This window comes from Tachypleus tridentatus, chromosome 3 (assembly GCF_004210375.1).
Source record: "Tachypleus tridentatus isolate NWPU-2018 chromosome 3, ASM421037v1, whole genome shotgun sequence".
Taxonomy (NCBI): Eukaryota; Metazoa; Arthropoda; class Merostomata; order Xiphosura; family Limulidae; genus Tachypleus; species Tachypleus tridentatus.
In genome coordinates, this window is record NC_134827.1 from 33,713,732 (window position 1) to 33,730,689 (window position 16,958).

At 32.7% G+C, this 16,958-nt stretch overlaps 2 protein-coding genes across 10 annotated transcripts in view; one reads left to right on the forward strand and one right to left on the reverse strand.

Moving 5' to 3' along the window:
• LOC143246663 (protein cereblon-like) overlaps positions 1-11,271 on the forward strand; it is a 63,112-nt gene extending 51,841 nt beyond the window's left edge. For 3 of the 7 annotated variants that reach the window (XM_076493733.1, XM_076493728.1, XM_076493727.1), the window contains one exon: positions 10,505-11,271. In XM_076493733.1, coding sequence (XP_076349848.1) covers positions 10,505-10,572 — 68 coding nt within the window. In that variant the 3' untranslated portion in view covers positions 10,573-11,271. Of the gene's footprint in view, positions 1-3,248; positions 3,432-8,891; positions 9,042-10,027; positions 10,090-10,504 lie in introns of all 7 variants that reach the window. The other 4 variants (XM_076493729.1, XM_076493731.1, XM_076493730.1 and 1 more) reach the window with 4 other exon arrangements.
• The window catches only part of LOC143246660 (extracellular sulfatase Sulf-1-like), an 82,703-nt gene continuing 66,907 nt past the window's right edge, over positions 1,163-16,958 (reverse strand). The window contains exons 12-18 of one of the 3 annotated variants that reach the window (XR_013026090.1): positions 15,626-15,913; positions 10,643-10,749; positions 8,631-9,007; positions 8,276-8,418; positions 4,965-5,082; positions 4,468-4,507; positions 1,163-2,679 (exon numbers count right to left, since the gene is read on the reverse strand). Coding sequence is in view for 2 of the 3 variants with exons in the window: in XM_076493721.1 (XP_076349836.1) it covers positions 2,628-2,679; positions 4,468-4,507; positions 4,965-5,082; positions 8,276-8,418; positions 8,802-9,007; positions 10,643-10,749; positions 15,626-15,913 (954 nt within the window). In the remaining variant the exon portion in view is untranslated. The remainder of the gene's footprint in view (positions 2,680-4,467; positions 4,508-4,964; positions 5,083-8,275; positions 8,419-8,630; positions 9,008-10,642; positions 10,750-15,625; positions 15,914-16,958) is intronic. The other 2 variants (XM_076493721.1, XM_076493722.1) reach the window with 2 other exon arrangements.

Below are 16,958 nucleotides of genomic sequence, written 5' to 3' on the forward strand. Positions count from 1 at the left end.
GCATAAGAATGTTTACTCACTGTTTTGTACATTACTCACCTATAAATTATTTTATTTTTATAAAATATTTAATAAAACGTTGTATTATAACTATACTAAATCCTTGAAAAGTAAATGTGATTTTCTTATTGCTTTAATTACTTTACTAAAAAAAACACTTGATATTTTCTGAGTACTGTGAGAATTTGAGTTAAGAATGGAGCTTGCACAGAGCAGCAACTGCTTTGTTTTGTGTTAAGCACAAATCTTGGTATCTCAGATATCATTTAAAGAATTAAAGTGACACCAACAATGGTTTATTGGATTTTGGGTTTGTTAAAGGTGTAAGCTACACCAGTAAAACTTAGTTACGATCATCAACCTTGACAATAACAATGAATATCTTAAAACTACCAGGTTCTCTTTAAACAGACTAAAATATACTTCTCAATTATCTTAATGCATAAATACTCCCAATAACTAGTTTTCAAAGGGAGAGAATTCAACTCTCCAGTCTATTTTACTATATGCTGTTTAGTTTACTGAACAATTGTATTGCTTCATTATGAATAATTTAACAGAAATGGTACAATGATTCTAATGCCTTAGGCTTAAGTTGCACATTTCTATACATTGTTTCTTGCTTCTGTTTTACTTTTCACTGTCATCAGAACATATCTTTGGTTTACGTTACTTATTGTAATGTAGTTGAAAGAGTAGCGTATATACAGCGTATAACATTTTGATGACTTGTACATTTGTAGGGTTAAGAACAGCTTGATTCCAGAACGTCCGTATAAATTCACACACCAGTTTAATTTAACATCAAGTTCTAAATGAAGAGGTAACACCTTGGCTAAATCTCGTTTTAGCCATGTGCATTATTATTTTACACAATCTTAAAGTCCAAGATGCTTAACCCAAATTCTCAGTTTTCTAGAAAACTTAAAATCTGTCACCTGTTCTAGAATTCTTGTCTTCTGTAGTTTACTACAGGAAACTATACAGTACAACTTTGTAACGATAATTTAGTTTACTAACTTAAAGCCTACCATGAGAAGAACAACTGAGCACAATTCTATAAACTTGTTTCACACATGCATCATATCTTCCTTAATGGACTGAAGTGTAAACAAGGAATGTTTCTGAAATTTTGTTTATTTATTAATGACAAAACGCCTTATTTTTATTTATTTATTGGAGCAACATTGTTTACAGTTATGTTCTATGGTTTACAGTGGTATGTAATTTAAACACTATAGTAGCAACTTCAACAACTGATTTTCAAGGACAGATCAATCTGTAGTCTGATATGGATACATAACAAATAATTCTTTTGTAACAAATACTTATCCATAAATTTAGGTATTTGAATATGAAAATATTAACTTCAAAGTATGTCTAGTTTTTGGAAAACAAATCCTGGAAGATAATTATACATTTTTTTCACCACAGTAAGTTCTAACTCCTATTTCATTCAGTGGTTAAAAACAAACTAGATTGTTCTAAATGTTTTATTGATGAAATTCATTTTGTAACTGAATACCCACAATGTCAGTTTGTTGTTACTACTTTAATGTTTTAGTCTTAAGATATCAAATTTGATTTCCGATTTGCTCTAACTAGAACAGTGGCTTCCAACTTGTGAAACATTTGTTGCTAGAGATGTTGCAAGCATAACTGTATTGAGAATAATTAAAAGCAAATTATGGTAAGTTGGTTGGTAGTAACTGGTTTAAAAGAAAAACAAACAGAGGAAACCACTCCATTAGAGATCGGTTCTCCAAAGAAATGATAAACCTTGAGCTGTACTTGTGCACCTATTTAACCCTTCACTGTAATTATTACTGCTTTACTTCCTGTTCAGGATATGAGACCCTATATTACTGTTAACCCTTTAATTCACATTCAAGAACAAGTTAAACATCACCAGATATTACATACACTTACGTGTAACTTAGTCTTGCATGTGCAGAAACCAAGAGTTTAAAACTTTTAAAAACTAAAAATAAATGTACTGGAGTCAGTCATAGTTGACCTTTTGGTCCAAGTTGATCAAAGGTGTGTGTGTTGCATACCTACACACACTACATGAAGTAATAGCTAATCTTAAAATCAATCTCCATTTATCAGAAACTGGATGTAAGACTTAGTGGGAAAAAAAACAACAACATAATACAAGCTTTTATAAACTTAAATATTGAGGCTTTGCATTCAACTAGATTCTTCCACAAATTACACTATGGAAATTTAAGATTTAAATGTTCTTAATTCACTGACACATTACCTAAACTTCTATTATGTGACTTCTACTGGAAGTGGTGACAACCAGCTAAGTTTGTTACTCAAAGCCATAGTCTATGTACAACTGTAATGGTAATTTTTATGTAATAGGTTAATTGTACTATACTTTCAAGCTTTTTTTCTTAGCTGTTACAGAACGTGATGTCATTCCAACTTTTGTCCAAAAAAACTAAGTTTGTTTCCTTTACAACCATAATTATCAAACATTAAAACCATGATCGTGTAACTTTATACTAGCAGTTGGTGTTGCTTAAGTTTTATTTACATTTACCTTGTAATCAATAAATAACATTTGTATTTTTATCCTATATTTATTTAACTTGTCCTTCATCACTTTCGAAGAATCATGGTCTGTCTGTATCTTGATGATGAGGTAATTTCATTCTTTCCACAAACCTAATACAGCAAGTGAAAATTTCAGGTTTTAATGATTGACACTAAGAATCACAAAAGTTACAAATGCTAGTCAGAATCTGGTCTTAGTTTATTCACGTGTGTGTGTGTGTGTGTGTATTGGGTACTGACTTCATGTTCATTGTTCTTCACTATTGTTTTTCAGTCTGTAATAGTTAATAAGAATGTTGGTAATTTCAGTAAGTGACCACAGAAGCTAGATATCTTACATTTCATTATCATATAATTTAATCACATTTAATATTCAAACTGTTATTCCAAGTGAGATTACTATTTTATTAAAATACTGTCTTGCTGTGTGACAAATTTCACAACTCTGTGTGAAGAAGGTATGATAAATGTGATGGGTATACTTTGATTAGTCAGTAGTTAACTAAGGTGAGGATGGTGGAAGTAGGTGTCTAGATAACCTTAACAGGTGAGCATAAGATAAAAGCTATAATATAAATCCACACGTTTAATAGCACTCTAAGACTAATCGTATAATATACAATAAAAATATTCAGTCTATATCCTCTAAAAATCTAAAACTTGATCACATTTTTTTGTAGTAACAATCCACCTATGTCCATAGACCTGCTTGCTTGCTTTAATCCTGAGGCTTGTTCTAAAAGTTACTGTCGAACCCAGCTTTGTTTTCTTTTTGAAAATGCCAAAATGTATGTGATTTACTACCCATTCCGTCACCATTAAAAGAATGCAACAGTTATCGTCCAACAGGAACAGATTAATAGGTGACCATTTTAGCATTATTATTATTGAATAGAACTGAGTGGAAGTAGTGTATTGTGGCCAGATTTAAGTCATCAAAAACTGGACATAGTTATTGTATTGGGAGCACTAGCCTCGTAAGCAGACAGAAGTTTGTAATCTCCTCAAAGTAGTGAACTTTTTAAAACATTTCTTGGTCATATTTTGATTTTAGGAGAAAAAACTTCACTTATAAATAAGTTGTATAATCTTATTTTCTTTCACTTTCTCTCCAAAACACTTTTGCGATTTTCCAGTAGGAAATAACTTTCCATCCAGAGTACCAGTATGGTTACAGATTTAATCTGCTGGTGACCCCTTACACTTAAATGCTTCCAGCTCTAGAATACCTCAATTGTACTTCTGTACTCCAACTGAAGCTTGGTACAAAAACAGTACATATGGTGGACAAACTCAGTCTTTTCTTCTCTTAAGGATTCAAGAGCAACATATTCAAATGCAGGAGGGCTGATTAAACTAACTATCATCCCATTTTAAATATATTAAACACCATCTCCTGCAGTACCAGATGGTAAACCAACTCTGGTTTATAAGAACAGAAGCAAAAGTGAAGTTTTTCCCTGCTCACCTACCACTGTAATAATACTTGTGTCAAGTTAAAATATAAACTAAGTTACAGCATTACTTGTTCCTTCCATTTTAAGAAAGGTAACATCTGAAACATATAAATGAGTAATGTTATAACAATATAAAATGTTAACATACCCATTCGTGCACACCATACTATGTTTAGAGACAAATGTGGCTTAAGTTAACGACATTTTAGAAGTCGTGGGTCTGTCTTTTCCCCTTTACAATTCAAATATGGTCAACCATCATAAGAATTAACCACAAATACTTCACTACCTTTCTGAGAAAAACAACTTAACTCCAAGTATCTTATTGTGGCCATGAATAAGTTTTGTACATATTGGCTAACTTATATTTTAAACAAGCTATATTAGTTGTACTTTGTTGATTTACAGTGGGTAAGCAACTAGATTTTAGACAGACACTTACCGTGATGGGTAAGAAAAGTGTCCTTGTAGTTGTTCCTGGTCTATATTAATAAAAAAAGGTTTATCATATCCACTAAAATTCCAATGTTTATAAAGTTATCTCAACAGGTGGATAATTATGTAGAATATTGTTTGATAAATTAAAGTATTTCTCAAATTGGAGCACATGCTTGCATTATTAAACAAATGTTTACTTTCAGATAACTTGTTTATACAATAGATGTTACAACATGCAGAGAAATTCCCTAGGCTAGGCAAACCTCGTGAAGTTAACCACTTGTTAAATTTTTTTCAAACTTATATAGACTACAGAGGATATGGAAAAATAACATTGTGAGCACATGTTTATGTACTCTAGCACTATCTTAACACTACACATCTACTCTTGGATTTAGTAACTGAGTTGCAAACAGCAGATTTAAGTAACTTGTTTACACTTTCTAACAAGCAAATTTTTTTTCTAAATGTACACAATGAAAATATTTGCATTATTGGTACCTTGTGATTGGGAAGCGATTGTACAGTCCTTGGCACCACTACACTTTCTCAGTCTGTTTAACTGTTGCTTCATATCTTCTAATTCAAATAATTCTAAGTCATACACTGCATTTCGTAGCTGCATGGTATTGAAGAAAGAAACCAATAAACACTAATGGCTATACAAATCTACAGCTACAAAAATAATTACTGTTACATGTAATAAAAATTAAACTGTTTAGTCTAGAATTAACCTTTAACAGTAAAGCTTACAAGATGCATTTTTGGTATGTATGTATATACAGGGTGACTCGTAAGTCCCTACCCATCCATATATCTTATGTATCCAGTGTATCTGTGTGCTGTCCTTCATTTTCGCTGCATAATATTATGCGACGCCATGTTCTGTGAGACATTTTCCTCAACATAGCAGGGGTTATTGCTCCAAATGCTGTGGTAACAGCTGCCTTCAACTCATCATTAGTATTATTGAATATAACAGAATAACATATGGATGGGTAGGGACTTACGGGCCACCCTGTATATATAAAAACCCTACATCTTTACTTGTTATTGCTGCTTTATATGATCATTATACATTCTTTATGATGTAGTTTAAATATCAGTCTTATGGGCTAGAGAAACCTTTCTTCTGTGAGCATCAGACTACACTTTATATTTTCTTTTAAACTGTGTTGACAAACTCTCTCTCGTACAAAAACAGTTATCTAACAAAGCTTACATTTGGACTTTAAACTAGATTATTTAAAAAAGTTAGAGCTTTCTCCATTAAGTGGCAAATACAAGGTGATTCATTTAAGGCTTAAATAAAAAGTGAACGTAACATTATTTCACTGTAACTTATCCAAAAGCTAACACCTACACTTTCTGTGAACTCGACCAATAGCTCTATGTGGCTTTGTTATAAAAACAACACACACTATGACGTACACGACCAAATGGCATGGGACTTTTATATAAGAAAAACTAACTTTCTCAAAGGTTATATTTAACCTGATGGGGTGGGGGAGTGCCTAACTCATTTCACAATACATCTGCTCTAGGTAGGCACAGAAGTGCAGAAATATCTTTGCTCTGTACTTCACGTCTATATGGAAGGTGAAGTAGCATATACTCTATCAATTTTATGATTCTGGTACATACTAAACAATACCACATTTGGAACTTTGCACCTTACCCAAATTTCATTTGTAACATTCCAAATTAGAAGGTTTTTGTTTTATCTTAAATAGGTGCATACAACCTAAATCCACATGTACGTCTCCTTCACTTGTCTGGATTTAAACAGTTTATTTTGTAAACGAACGTACTACTTAAACGCCTAATGTGAGGTGATAGTTTAGTTATTGGTTGGATTAAGTATGGCAAAAATATTCTTAACACCACTAAAGAAAAAAATATACTAGTTAGTGTTTACTTCTGTATGGCTTTTATTTAATAGAAATTAAGGTTTGATTAATGTTAGGCCTAAGAGAAATAGATTTAGGTTGTGGTGTCTGTGGTTAGAATTTTTTTTGATTAATAAATCCTGTTTTTACAAATTGTTTAAAACTAGTGGAAATGCACAAAACATTTGAGATCAAGGTTTCGTTACAACAGTACGTATTTAGTAAGGAAACACTACGAGAGAGAGAGAGATAGTATTTGTGTTCTACAAACACATTAATATAAAGTTTAAAAATGCTTAGTTTACTGAAGAATGGATTTACAAAGATATTAAGCTGACCAATGCTTGTTAGTAACTGGGTCCTTGATAGCCTAGAAATTAATCTAGAAATGCTATGGCTCTTGAATATCACTACTTGTGTTCTTTGTTTCTCGTATAGAAATGAGTTATTTTGTTTGTACACTAGGATCGTAACAGGTAAACATGTATAATGCCATCTGTGCACTCCCTCTGGTTATAAACAGTATAATATAAGGTCATTAGCTTCACTCTGAGTCAAAGATAATCTTAAATGCACATGTGACATGAGGTTGCATGTTCAGTTAAGTTTTCAGAAACTTAACAGTAATGTTGAAAATGTCAGTACATTCATCATGTGGCATCCCCTTTACAGCTTAGCATGACGATGTCTTCCTCTGTCATTAATGGTACCATCTTCCCATGCCCTGACTGTGTAGTGAATGAATCTTGGAGCATATTATTCCATTCTTGGGTTTGGCAATTCAAAGTGTCTCAAGGATGTACAAACTGTGACTTTCCATCCAACCCAAGCGTGTTCAATGGAATTCAGGTTAGGTGAACATGCTGGCAAGTCTTGTCCTGTGTTGTCTTTCACTGTCATCCATTAAAGTGTGTGTGTGTGTGTGTGTGTGTGTGTGTGTGTGTGTGTTTAGACAGATTTGCTTTTATAGTCATTATAAAATAAGAGTAATTGATCTCTTCAGATATCCAGCCAATGAAAGAATAAAGATTACTGCACTCATGACAGCAAACCCATAATGTATGGGGACCCATGTGTTCTAGCCCTCAAAGTTCAAAGTCCACCTTTTCATCTACTTTGTGGCCAGTAGTAGAAATGGTGGCCACCCTTTACTAACAATTAACACACACTTCTACTCACTATCAAAGCCATAAATACAGGACCATGCCTATACCTGGCCCTTGATAGTGGATGTGTAGTTAGACTTTGAACACTGGACTAGCAGTTCTCAACTGTTTTTGCTCCATTGGACTGTTTGGAACACGTAATACAGTATATGACCCGTTGTTGTGAAACATGCCAGATGTAGTTATACATAATTTTAATACTGGGATCCTATGTCTTATTTTCCTCCTAATCTGTATATTCTGTAATTTCTTTATAGCTGATACAATTCTAGTTTATTTCATCTTGAGGTTACATTTATTGTATCTATACATAAGGTGACATGGATAAATTTAAAGGAAGAGAAATAACTGGGCATATGTACAACCATATGTGTATTTAGTCACTTATTTTCCTGAAAATGTCTATCAAAACCAAATATTGCAAATCCATATGATAGTGTGATTCTTTTGCAATGAAGTTCAAGTTTATATCAAACATTATTTTAAATATAAAAATGTTTTCAGTATAGAGACATTTATTTCTTGGGAATCAGGCAAAGCGACACAAAGTAATAACATGGAAGGCTTTCTGCACTAGCTGGTCTAAATTTAGGATTGAAATACTATCTTATGGGAATTTTTACCAAGGAATAGTGAGATTGACCATCACATTATAATGCCCCAGGGCTACAAGGGGTGAGGATTCAAATCCACAATCCTCAAATTGTAAGTCAAGTGCCCTAACCACCTATTTAAAAAGTAAAAAGCATGGGAATACCTGGTATGGATCTGTCCTGAGATCAAAATACATGATAAAACCAGTTACAAATTCACAATACAAAAAGTTGTGAGTAGAGTTAATGGTCCTTAAACACCAGTATGTATTGTTGTTTGAGTTCTGGCAAAAGCAAAATGGTCCATCTGTTGGGGAGAGAGAGAAAAAATTTATTTAGCCATTTTTTTAAATACTGACCATGACAAATGTTTTTCAAACAGCAACTGTAAATATAGTTTGTATAAACAATTACTGTCCTTTTTCCAATGCGAGTATCTTTTAAAAATATTTTATTTATGATTAAACCAAGAATTTACTAAATTGGAAACTTAGTTAAGATTATTGATGATCTACTTACATTTTTTTTTAATAGGTTAAAATCCTTCATGAATTGTCTTAATATCAAATATTGGTTTCACATTTGTGTAATAGTTTAAAAACTGTTGTAACATGGTGCATAAACAAAAACAGCAGAACCACAATGGAGTATATGTTCAATGATTTATCGTACTAATCATGAAACTCTCACATGTCCAGTAAGGAGGTGTTTTCCAGTGGTTGTTATTATGTGTGAAACAATTCATTTTGTCAGTATTACAATCAAACCCTTTGTATTTAGCTTTACGACGATTTTTCTTCTCTTTCCTTTTCAAACGGGCCTCCTTTTTACGTTGTCGAGCAAGTTGTCGAGCTTTGCGTTGTTCGTTTCTCCATGCCTTCAGCTTCTGCTGTTCTCTAGGCCAGGAATACATGTCATTAGAATTACATGGTAATATAAAGTTCATACACTTACTCTATAAATGTATTTACTCCTAATTTTTGAATAATTTAGTTTTATTTTATCAGAAGTAATTTGTATATTGTGGAACAGGAACTTAGCATCTTATTTAATGTGTGAAACACAACTCTCTTTAAAAAGACACTGTTGAGTTGTTTCTAAAAGCTTTGGGACAACCTGAACTGTTAACTTCAACATTAAACTCTATTTTATATTTTGTAATCACTGTAGATTTGCTGCATTCAAGTAATAGATGGGAAAATGATATTTAGTGGGTTTTTTCTCATGACTATAGAAGTTACTGTTCAGATATTATGTAGTTAATTTACCTATATTAATAATTAATGAAGTTTTAAAATCAACAAGATACTTCAAGAGTATATTTAGTAACACTGCTTATAGGAAAGTTAAGGAACAATGAACAAGAATTACTTAATTTGGTTAAAGCTTTAAACTTAGTGTTATTCTATTCTTCAGAACACAGTAGTGGTCTTTAATGGTTAACCAAGATAAGTTTTAAACTTTAATCAAACTCTAGAGCTTGAAGACTCAAATATACAAATTAATAAAGGATTTCATCTCTAGTTATATTTACTACTGTTTGACATGAACCATGTTATGAATTTAAATGGAGTCACTATAGACACTGAGGTTATGAAATAACTGTCGTTGACCATGTGATTTTAGTTTAACATGCAAGTGATGCTAAGATTATTTTGATAAGCATCTTCTACTGAAGACTACATCTGTAAGAAGCTACATTGTCTGGAAATTTGAGAACCAGAAAAAGTTCTAAACGACCAAACGATTTAAGCTCCGTTCTTGCAAGTGAACACCAAGGTTATTGTGGTTCATTAGTTAAACTAATGTTCACAAACTAGTTCAGTCTATATCTGATGATGCCTTGAGTGGTGAAACTGTAATCATTACTCAATGAAGGCTATCTTTGTTTCTCCTTAATTTGGTAAATGGTATAGGAATTTATATAGAGATGCCTATATACAAGAGAATGAAGAAATTCCCTGCTTTTCTTCTAAAGGTAAATATAAGGAAAGCTCCTAACATTTAAATTTAATTGTGTTAACTTGCATATCTTATTTCCAGGATTTTCAGGAGAAAAGGGCCTGAGGAAGAACAAACATTAGATAAACAAAATGATACAGGTTTAGAATACTTTACGTTTAGCAAGGGATGACAGTTACAGGGAGGAGGAACAAATAACCCCTAAGCCTATACGAAAAGGAAAACTCAACAATAAAACCAACAGTAAAAGTTAATACTAGGCTTCATGTTATCATTCAGTAAATTACAAGAACTTCTAGCATTGCTCCTGATAACAAAACCTTAGAGGACTTCCTCTTCCACCCAATTAAATTTGATATACCAGTGCTGCTTATGGGTTAAATTACATCACACGATATTAATGGACAGGTCATTTTTGGTTTATCCTGCAGATACGAGAATCACAATTTCAATAAGGGTCACCAGCTTCCACCAAGAAGGAAAGACTGTCAGTGTTTAGCCATAATTCTCTTTCAAGTTACAAAAACATATCCTGTTTTGTTATTAACAAGGCACAGAAGATATCTTACTCATCATCATCGCAGTGACATCTTGGACCACGACTCATTGGATAATCTACTTGTGAGAAATATCCACTGCTTTGAGGACGCTTCTTCTTCAGTTGACGACGAAGTCCCTTTAGCAATCAGAGATTATACTGTAGACCTCAAAGAATGGAGTTATTTTAAAATAAATAATTAACACACTGTACACTTAGTTTAAAAGGTTTAATTTTTTTACCAATTTTATCATAGTAACAAATTTTAACTACAGGTTGGACAGATATATCATGCTTACAAGCATGTTGAGAATAATTTATTTGGTATTTGAAATGGTAAAAGAAGGTTGGATATAGGTTATCTCATCTGGCATATCAGTGTATATATCTAATCTGAACCCAAATTAAAATGAAAACTAGTACTTGGATAAATTTTGTGTAGATTGTTTAGAATGTTAAATATGTGTTACTGAATAGCTCATCTTGACCTTAGTTTACCCCTGTGTCAATAGCAGAAGTCAAACGGACTGAACCAATATCTGTGAAACTATACATAAATATTTAACACAATTTTTATTTTATTAAATTAATCTGTTTGTAATATTTCAGTAAATATTAAGTACAGCCAAAAGATTTTTTAATAAAGTATTTTTTACTAAAGGTTTGTCTGTGACGTTATGCTGTTTTTACCAAATCAGTCTGAGTACAAGATGATATTTGTGTTACAAATAAACAAATATAAGTTTATTCATTTTAAAGGTGTCATACTTGTTTTATAAAACCTTCTGTACCTTGTAAGTATTAACTTTTATTAAAAAATTTTTCCCTCCTATTACATTACCTGGAACAAAGTACTTTGGGGGATTAATATTAATATTTTTACATCATGGTCAGCTTTTAATGTTTTTGCATCAATTTTCTTGTCCTTCCTACACACTTGAACAGTAACAACTCGCAGATCATTAGTATGCATCATAAACGCTGGACCTTAGTTTTCCTTCCAACAAAAATTAATTTAGCTGTAAAAGATGTATTTGAGAACACACACAAGTGCATCAGGAACTAGAACAGAATGTCCCAAAACTAAATCATACCATAATGCTTAGGTTCTAATGGAATTTTGTTTTAAGTTACATGATGTGCAACCCCAACTTCGTGAAATTTTTATTTGGGGGCATATAAATTTGCAATAGGAGTCACAATTTCCTGTTTCACATCACAGAGAACTTTATTTTTCTCTATTCTCAGGGTGCAGGTATGACATTAATGAATACTTTACGCGCTGATCTAATTACCCAGGCACCACCTTTAAAAATATAACAGTACTGTCTGTTGTATGGCTATGCAAATACTTCACAGGGTGTGGATGAATCTTCACAAAATTTGGCAAGAAGGTTGTTGGGTCCATGAGGAGATACATGCAATGTTACAGTTTCACATTTTGTGTTTTGCTATTTTTATTGGAGTTTAATATATTTAAAGGAAACAACTTTGTCCTTAGCTAACCTTTCATTAATCATGAATTTACATAACTTCCATCCCCAGCTAATATAATATAAAAGGGCTTTCCAATTAATCAATAAATAGGTTTAAAAAAAGCTATTAACTGCTCAGAGCTGAAAAAACAACAACAAAAAAAAGATACACAAGCCAATAGAGGCTAATTGTCTATACCTGGTTGCAAAAATAAGGAATAACATTCGAGTAGGAAAAAAACTAGAGGTTATAAATGAGCTTATCAACTAAGGAGGTACAGTATTGATAAATTATTTTAAAGCTGTGACAAGCTGGTAGGAGGTTAACTAAGGAGGTACAGTATTGATAAATTATTTTAAAGCTGTGACAAGCTGGTAGGAGGTTAACTAAGGAGGTACAGTATTGATAAATTATTTTAAAGTTATGACAAGCTGGTAGGAGGTTCACATTTTATATTCTGGCCTATTAATGTCTATAGTTTGTGCCTCTAATAAGTTGTGTACACTAAAATCCATAAAAGGAAATTAAAAAAAAAGTATTGAAAGATGAATGACAGATATGAATGATATGACAGAAATTGAAGTTTAAATTTCCTTTTGAAAATAATAAATTAACACATCAAACTCTTGAATTGTAAACTAAGTTTGTTAGTATATATATGTATATATGGAAAAACCTTTTTGTAAATTTTAAAAATAACTCCCTAAAAGGTCACAATGAAGCTAAGGTCATTAAGTTAATTCTCAGTAACAAAGATGAAAGTTCCTCAGCTCTTTCATACCTTCAGCTCATACAGTTTATGAAAGTTCCTAAGCTCTTTCATACCTTCAGCTCATACAGTTTATGAAAGTTCCTAAGCTCTTTCATACCTTCAGCTCATACAGTTTATGAAAGTTCCTAAGCTCTTTCATACCTTCAGCTCATACAGTTTATGAAAGTTCCTAAGCTCTTTCATACCTTCAGCTCATACAGTTTATGAAAGTTCCTAAGCTCTTTCATACCTTCAGCTCATACAGTTTATGAAAGTTCCTAAGCTCTTTCATACCTTCAGCTCATACAGTTTATGAAAGTTCCTAAAAACTCTTTCATACCTTCAGCTCATACAGTTTATGAAAGTTCCTAAAAACTCTTTCATACCTTCAGCTCATACAGTTTATGAAAGTTCCTAAAAACTCTTTCATACCTTCAGCTCATACAGTTTATGAAAGTTCCTAAAAACTCTTTCATACCTTCAGCTCATACAGTTTATGAAAGTTCCTAAAAACTCTTTCATACCTTCAGCTCATACAGTTTATGAAAGTTCCTAAACTCTTTCATACCTTCAGCTCATACAGTTTATGAAAGTTCCTAAGCTCTTTCATACCTTCAGCTCATACAGTTTATGAAAGTTCCTAAGCTCTTTCATACCTTCAGCTCATACAGTTTATGAAAGTTCCTAAGCTCTTTCATACCTTCAGCTCATACAGTTTATGAAAGTTCCTAAGCTCTTTCATACCTTCAGCTCATACAGTTTATGAAAGTTCCTAAGCTCTTTCATACCTTCAGCTCATACAGTTTATGAAAGTTCCTAAGCTCTTTCATACCTTCAGCTCATACAGTTTATGAAAGTTCCTAAGCTCTTTCATACCTTCAGCTCATACAGTTTATGAAAGTTCCTAAGCTCTTTCATACCTTCAGCTCATATTTATGAAAGTTCCTAAGCTCTTTCATACCTTCAGCTCATACAGTTTATGAAAGTTCCTAAGCTCTTTCATACCTTCAGCTCATACAGTTTATGAAAGTTCCTAAGCTCTTTCATACCTTCAGCTCATACAGTTTATGAAAGTTCCTAAGCTCTTTCATACCTTCAGCTCATACAGTTTATGAAAGTTCCTAAGCTCTTTCATACCTTCAGCTCATACAGTTTATGAAAGTTCCTAAGCTCTTTCATACCTTCAGCTCATACAGTTTATGAAAGTTCCTAAAAACTCTTTCATACCTTCAGCTCATACAGTTTATGAAAGTTCCTAAACTCTTTCATACCTTCAGCTCATACAGTTTATGAAAGTTCCTAAAAACTCTTTCATACCTTCAGCTCATACAGTTTATGAAAGTTCCTAAAAACTCTTTCATACCTTCAGCTCATACAGTTTATGAAAGTTCCTAAACTCTTTCATACCTTCAGCTCATACAGTTTATGAAAGTTCCTAAGCTCTTTCATACCTTCAGCTCATACAGTTTATGAAAGTTCCTAAAAACTCTTTCATACCTTCAGCTCATACAGTTTATGAAAGTTCCTAAAAACTCTTTCATACCTTCAGCTCATACAGTTTATGAAAGTTCCTAAAAACTCTTTCATACCTTCAGCTCATACAGTTTATGAAAGTTCCTAAAAACTCTTTCATACCTTCAGCTCATACAGTTTATGAAAGTTCCTAAAAACTCTTTCATACCTTCAGCTCATACAGTTTATGAAAGTTCCTAAAAACTCTTTCATACCTTCAGCTCATACAGTTTATGAAAGTTCCTAAACTCTTTCATACCTTCAGCTCATACAGTTTATGAAAGTTCCTAAAAACTCTTTCATACCTTCAGCTCATACAGTTTATGAAAGTTCCTAAAAACTCTTTCATACCTTCAGCTCATACAGTTTATGAAAGTTCCTAAAAACTCTTTCATACCTTCAGCTCATACAGTTTATGAAAGTTCCTAAAAACTCTTTCATACCTTCAGCTCATACAGTTTATGAAAGTTCCTAAAAACTCTTTCATACCTTCAGCTCATACAGTTTATGAAAGTTCCTAAAAACTCTTTCATACCTTCAGCTCATACAGTTTATGAAAGTTCCTAAAAACTCTTTCATACCTTCAGCTCATACAGTTTATGAAAGTTCCTAAAAACTCTTTCATACCTTCAGCTCATACAGTTTATGAAAGTTCCTAAAAACTCTTTCATACCTTCAGCTCATACAGTTTATGAAAGTTCCTAAAAACTCTTTCATACCTTCAGCTCATACAGTTTATGAAAGTTCCTAAAACTCTTTCATACCTTCAGCTCATACAGTTTATGAAAGTTCCTAAAACTCTTTCATACCTTCAGCTCATACAGTTTATGAAAGTTCCTAAAAACTCTTTCATACCTTCAGCTCATACAGTTTATGAAAGTTCCTAAAAACTCTTTCATACCTTCAGCTCATACAGTTTATGAAAGTTCCTAAAAACTCTTTCATACCTTCAGCTCATACAGTTTATGAAAGTTCCTAAGCTCTTTCATACCTTCAGCTCATACAGTTTATGAAAGTTCCTAAGCTCTTTCATACCTTCAGCTCATACAGTTTATGAAAGTTCCTAAGCTCATTTTATGAAAGTTCAAGCTCTTTCATACCTTCAGCTCATACAGTTTATGAAAGTTCCTAAGCTCTTTCATACCTTCAGCTCATACAGTTTATGAAAGTTCCTAAGCTCTTTCATACCTTCAGCTCATACAGTTTATGAAAGTTCCTAAGCTCTTTCATACCTTCAGCTCATACAGTTTATGAAGTTCCTAAACTCTTTCATACCTTCAGCTCATACAGTTTATGCCTCAGGTCCTTGATTGCTGAGTCTAGCTGATTTTTATTCTTCCTCCAAATCTTTTGGTCATAATAGATGGGATCTACACAGATAACAGAATTACTAGAGATGGCCACACAGCCATGTGGGTTGGATTTGGAGTGATATCCGTTGGACACAGACCTCTGAGCAATTCTGTGATTGCGATTATGGTAGGTAAGAGTAGAACTTTTATCCAACTCCGAGCTTTTCAGGTAATCCTCATGAAAACCCATAATAAAGTCACTGTTGTTCGTCTGAAACAAAGACAGATAAAAAAGATCTCGCTGTTTTCACTGCTTGAGGAAGCAGTTTTATGGTTAAGTTAGCAGAGAATATAGATCCATGCTACAGTAATATGTAAGAGTACTGGTGGGTAATTTAAAGTATAATCTTTTCTCTTCAAAGACTGACAAATTTATTTTAAAAAATCAATTTAATAATCACAGTCAAAAGAAATGTTGTAATTAAAGGAGGAAGTCAAAGTGAATGCTTAAACATTGTAATTAGCAATTTGTTTTTACATCATTTAATACAAGTGAGGTTCATATATTGCAACATTTCATAATATTCCTTCTTACAGTCTTCTACAACAAATAATATCTCTTAGAAAAGTTAAGATATGTAAATGGTGGAACACTAAAGCAGAGAGAATTTCATCAACCAAAACCTGAAATGTCAAAAGTTAACCACTCCTGTTACGTATCTGGAGGTGGCATACAGTCAATGAGCTTGTAAACTTTATGAACGTGCACCACGTTATAAGTAAGCTTCATTTTTTATGAACTGGTGTGAAAAGAATTCGATTCTGGATATTGCACAAAGGTACATGTACAGCTATCTCTAATTCTGAAGTGATAGACAAGAGGGAAGATAGCTAGTCAATACCACCCACCATCAACTTGTAGGGTACATGTTTATCAATGAATAGTGAAATTGCATGAAACATTATAAAGCCTCCACAGCTGGAAAGATTAGCATGTTTGGTGAGGGGATTTGAACCTGTGATCCACAACTTGCAAGTCAAGTGTCCATACCACCAGGCCACAACATGGAAAGGGATCTTCAAATTAAAACATGACCTTTCACTCTGAAAGTTCATAAGGTACCAAGGTGGAAAGAGTATGTTCTTTGGAAATCAGAGTAGAAAGCTAAGTTGACTGTGCAATAAGTATTAATATTAAAAGTTTTTGTCTGAAAATTCTGTCTTGTATGCTCAAAACGAGTTTAAGCAAATTATATTAAAATGTTTTTAAATTAGCACTTCACTTAACAGTCACATCCAGAATGACACTTTCAAAT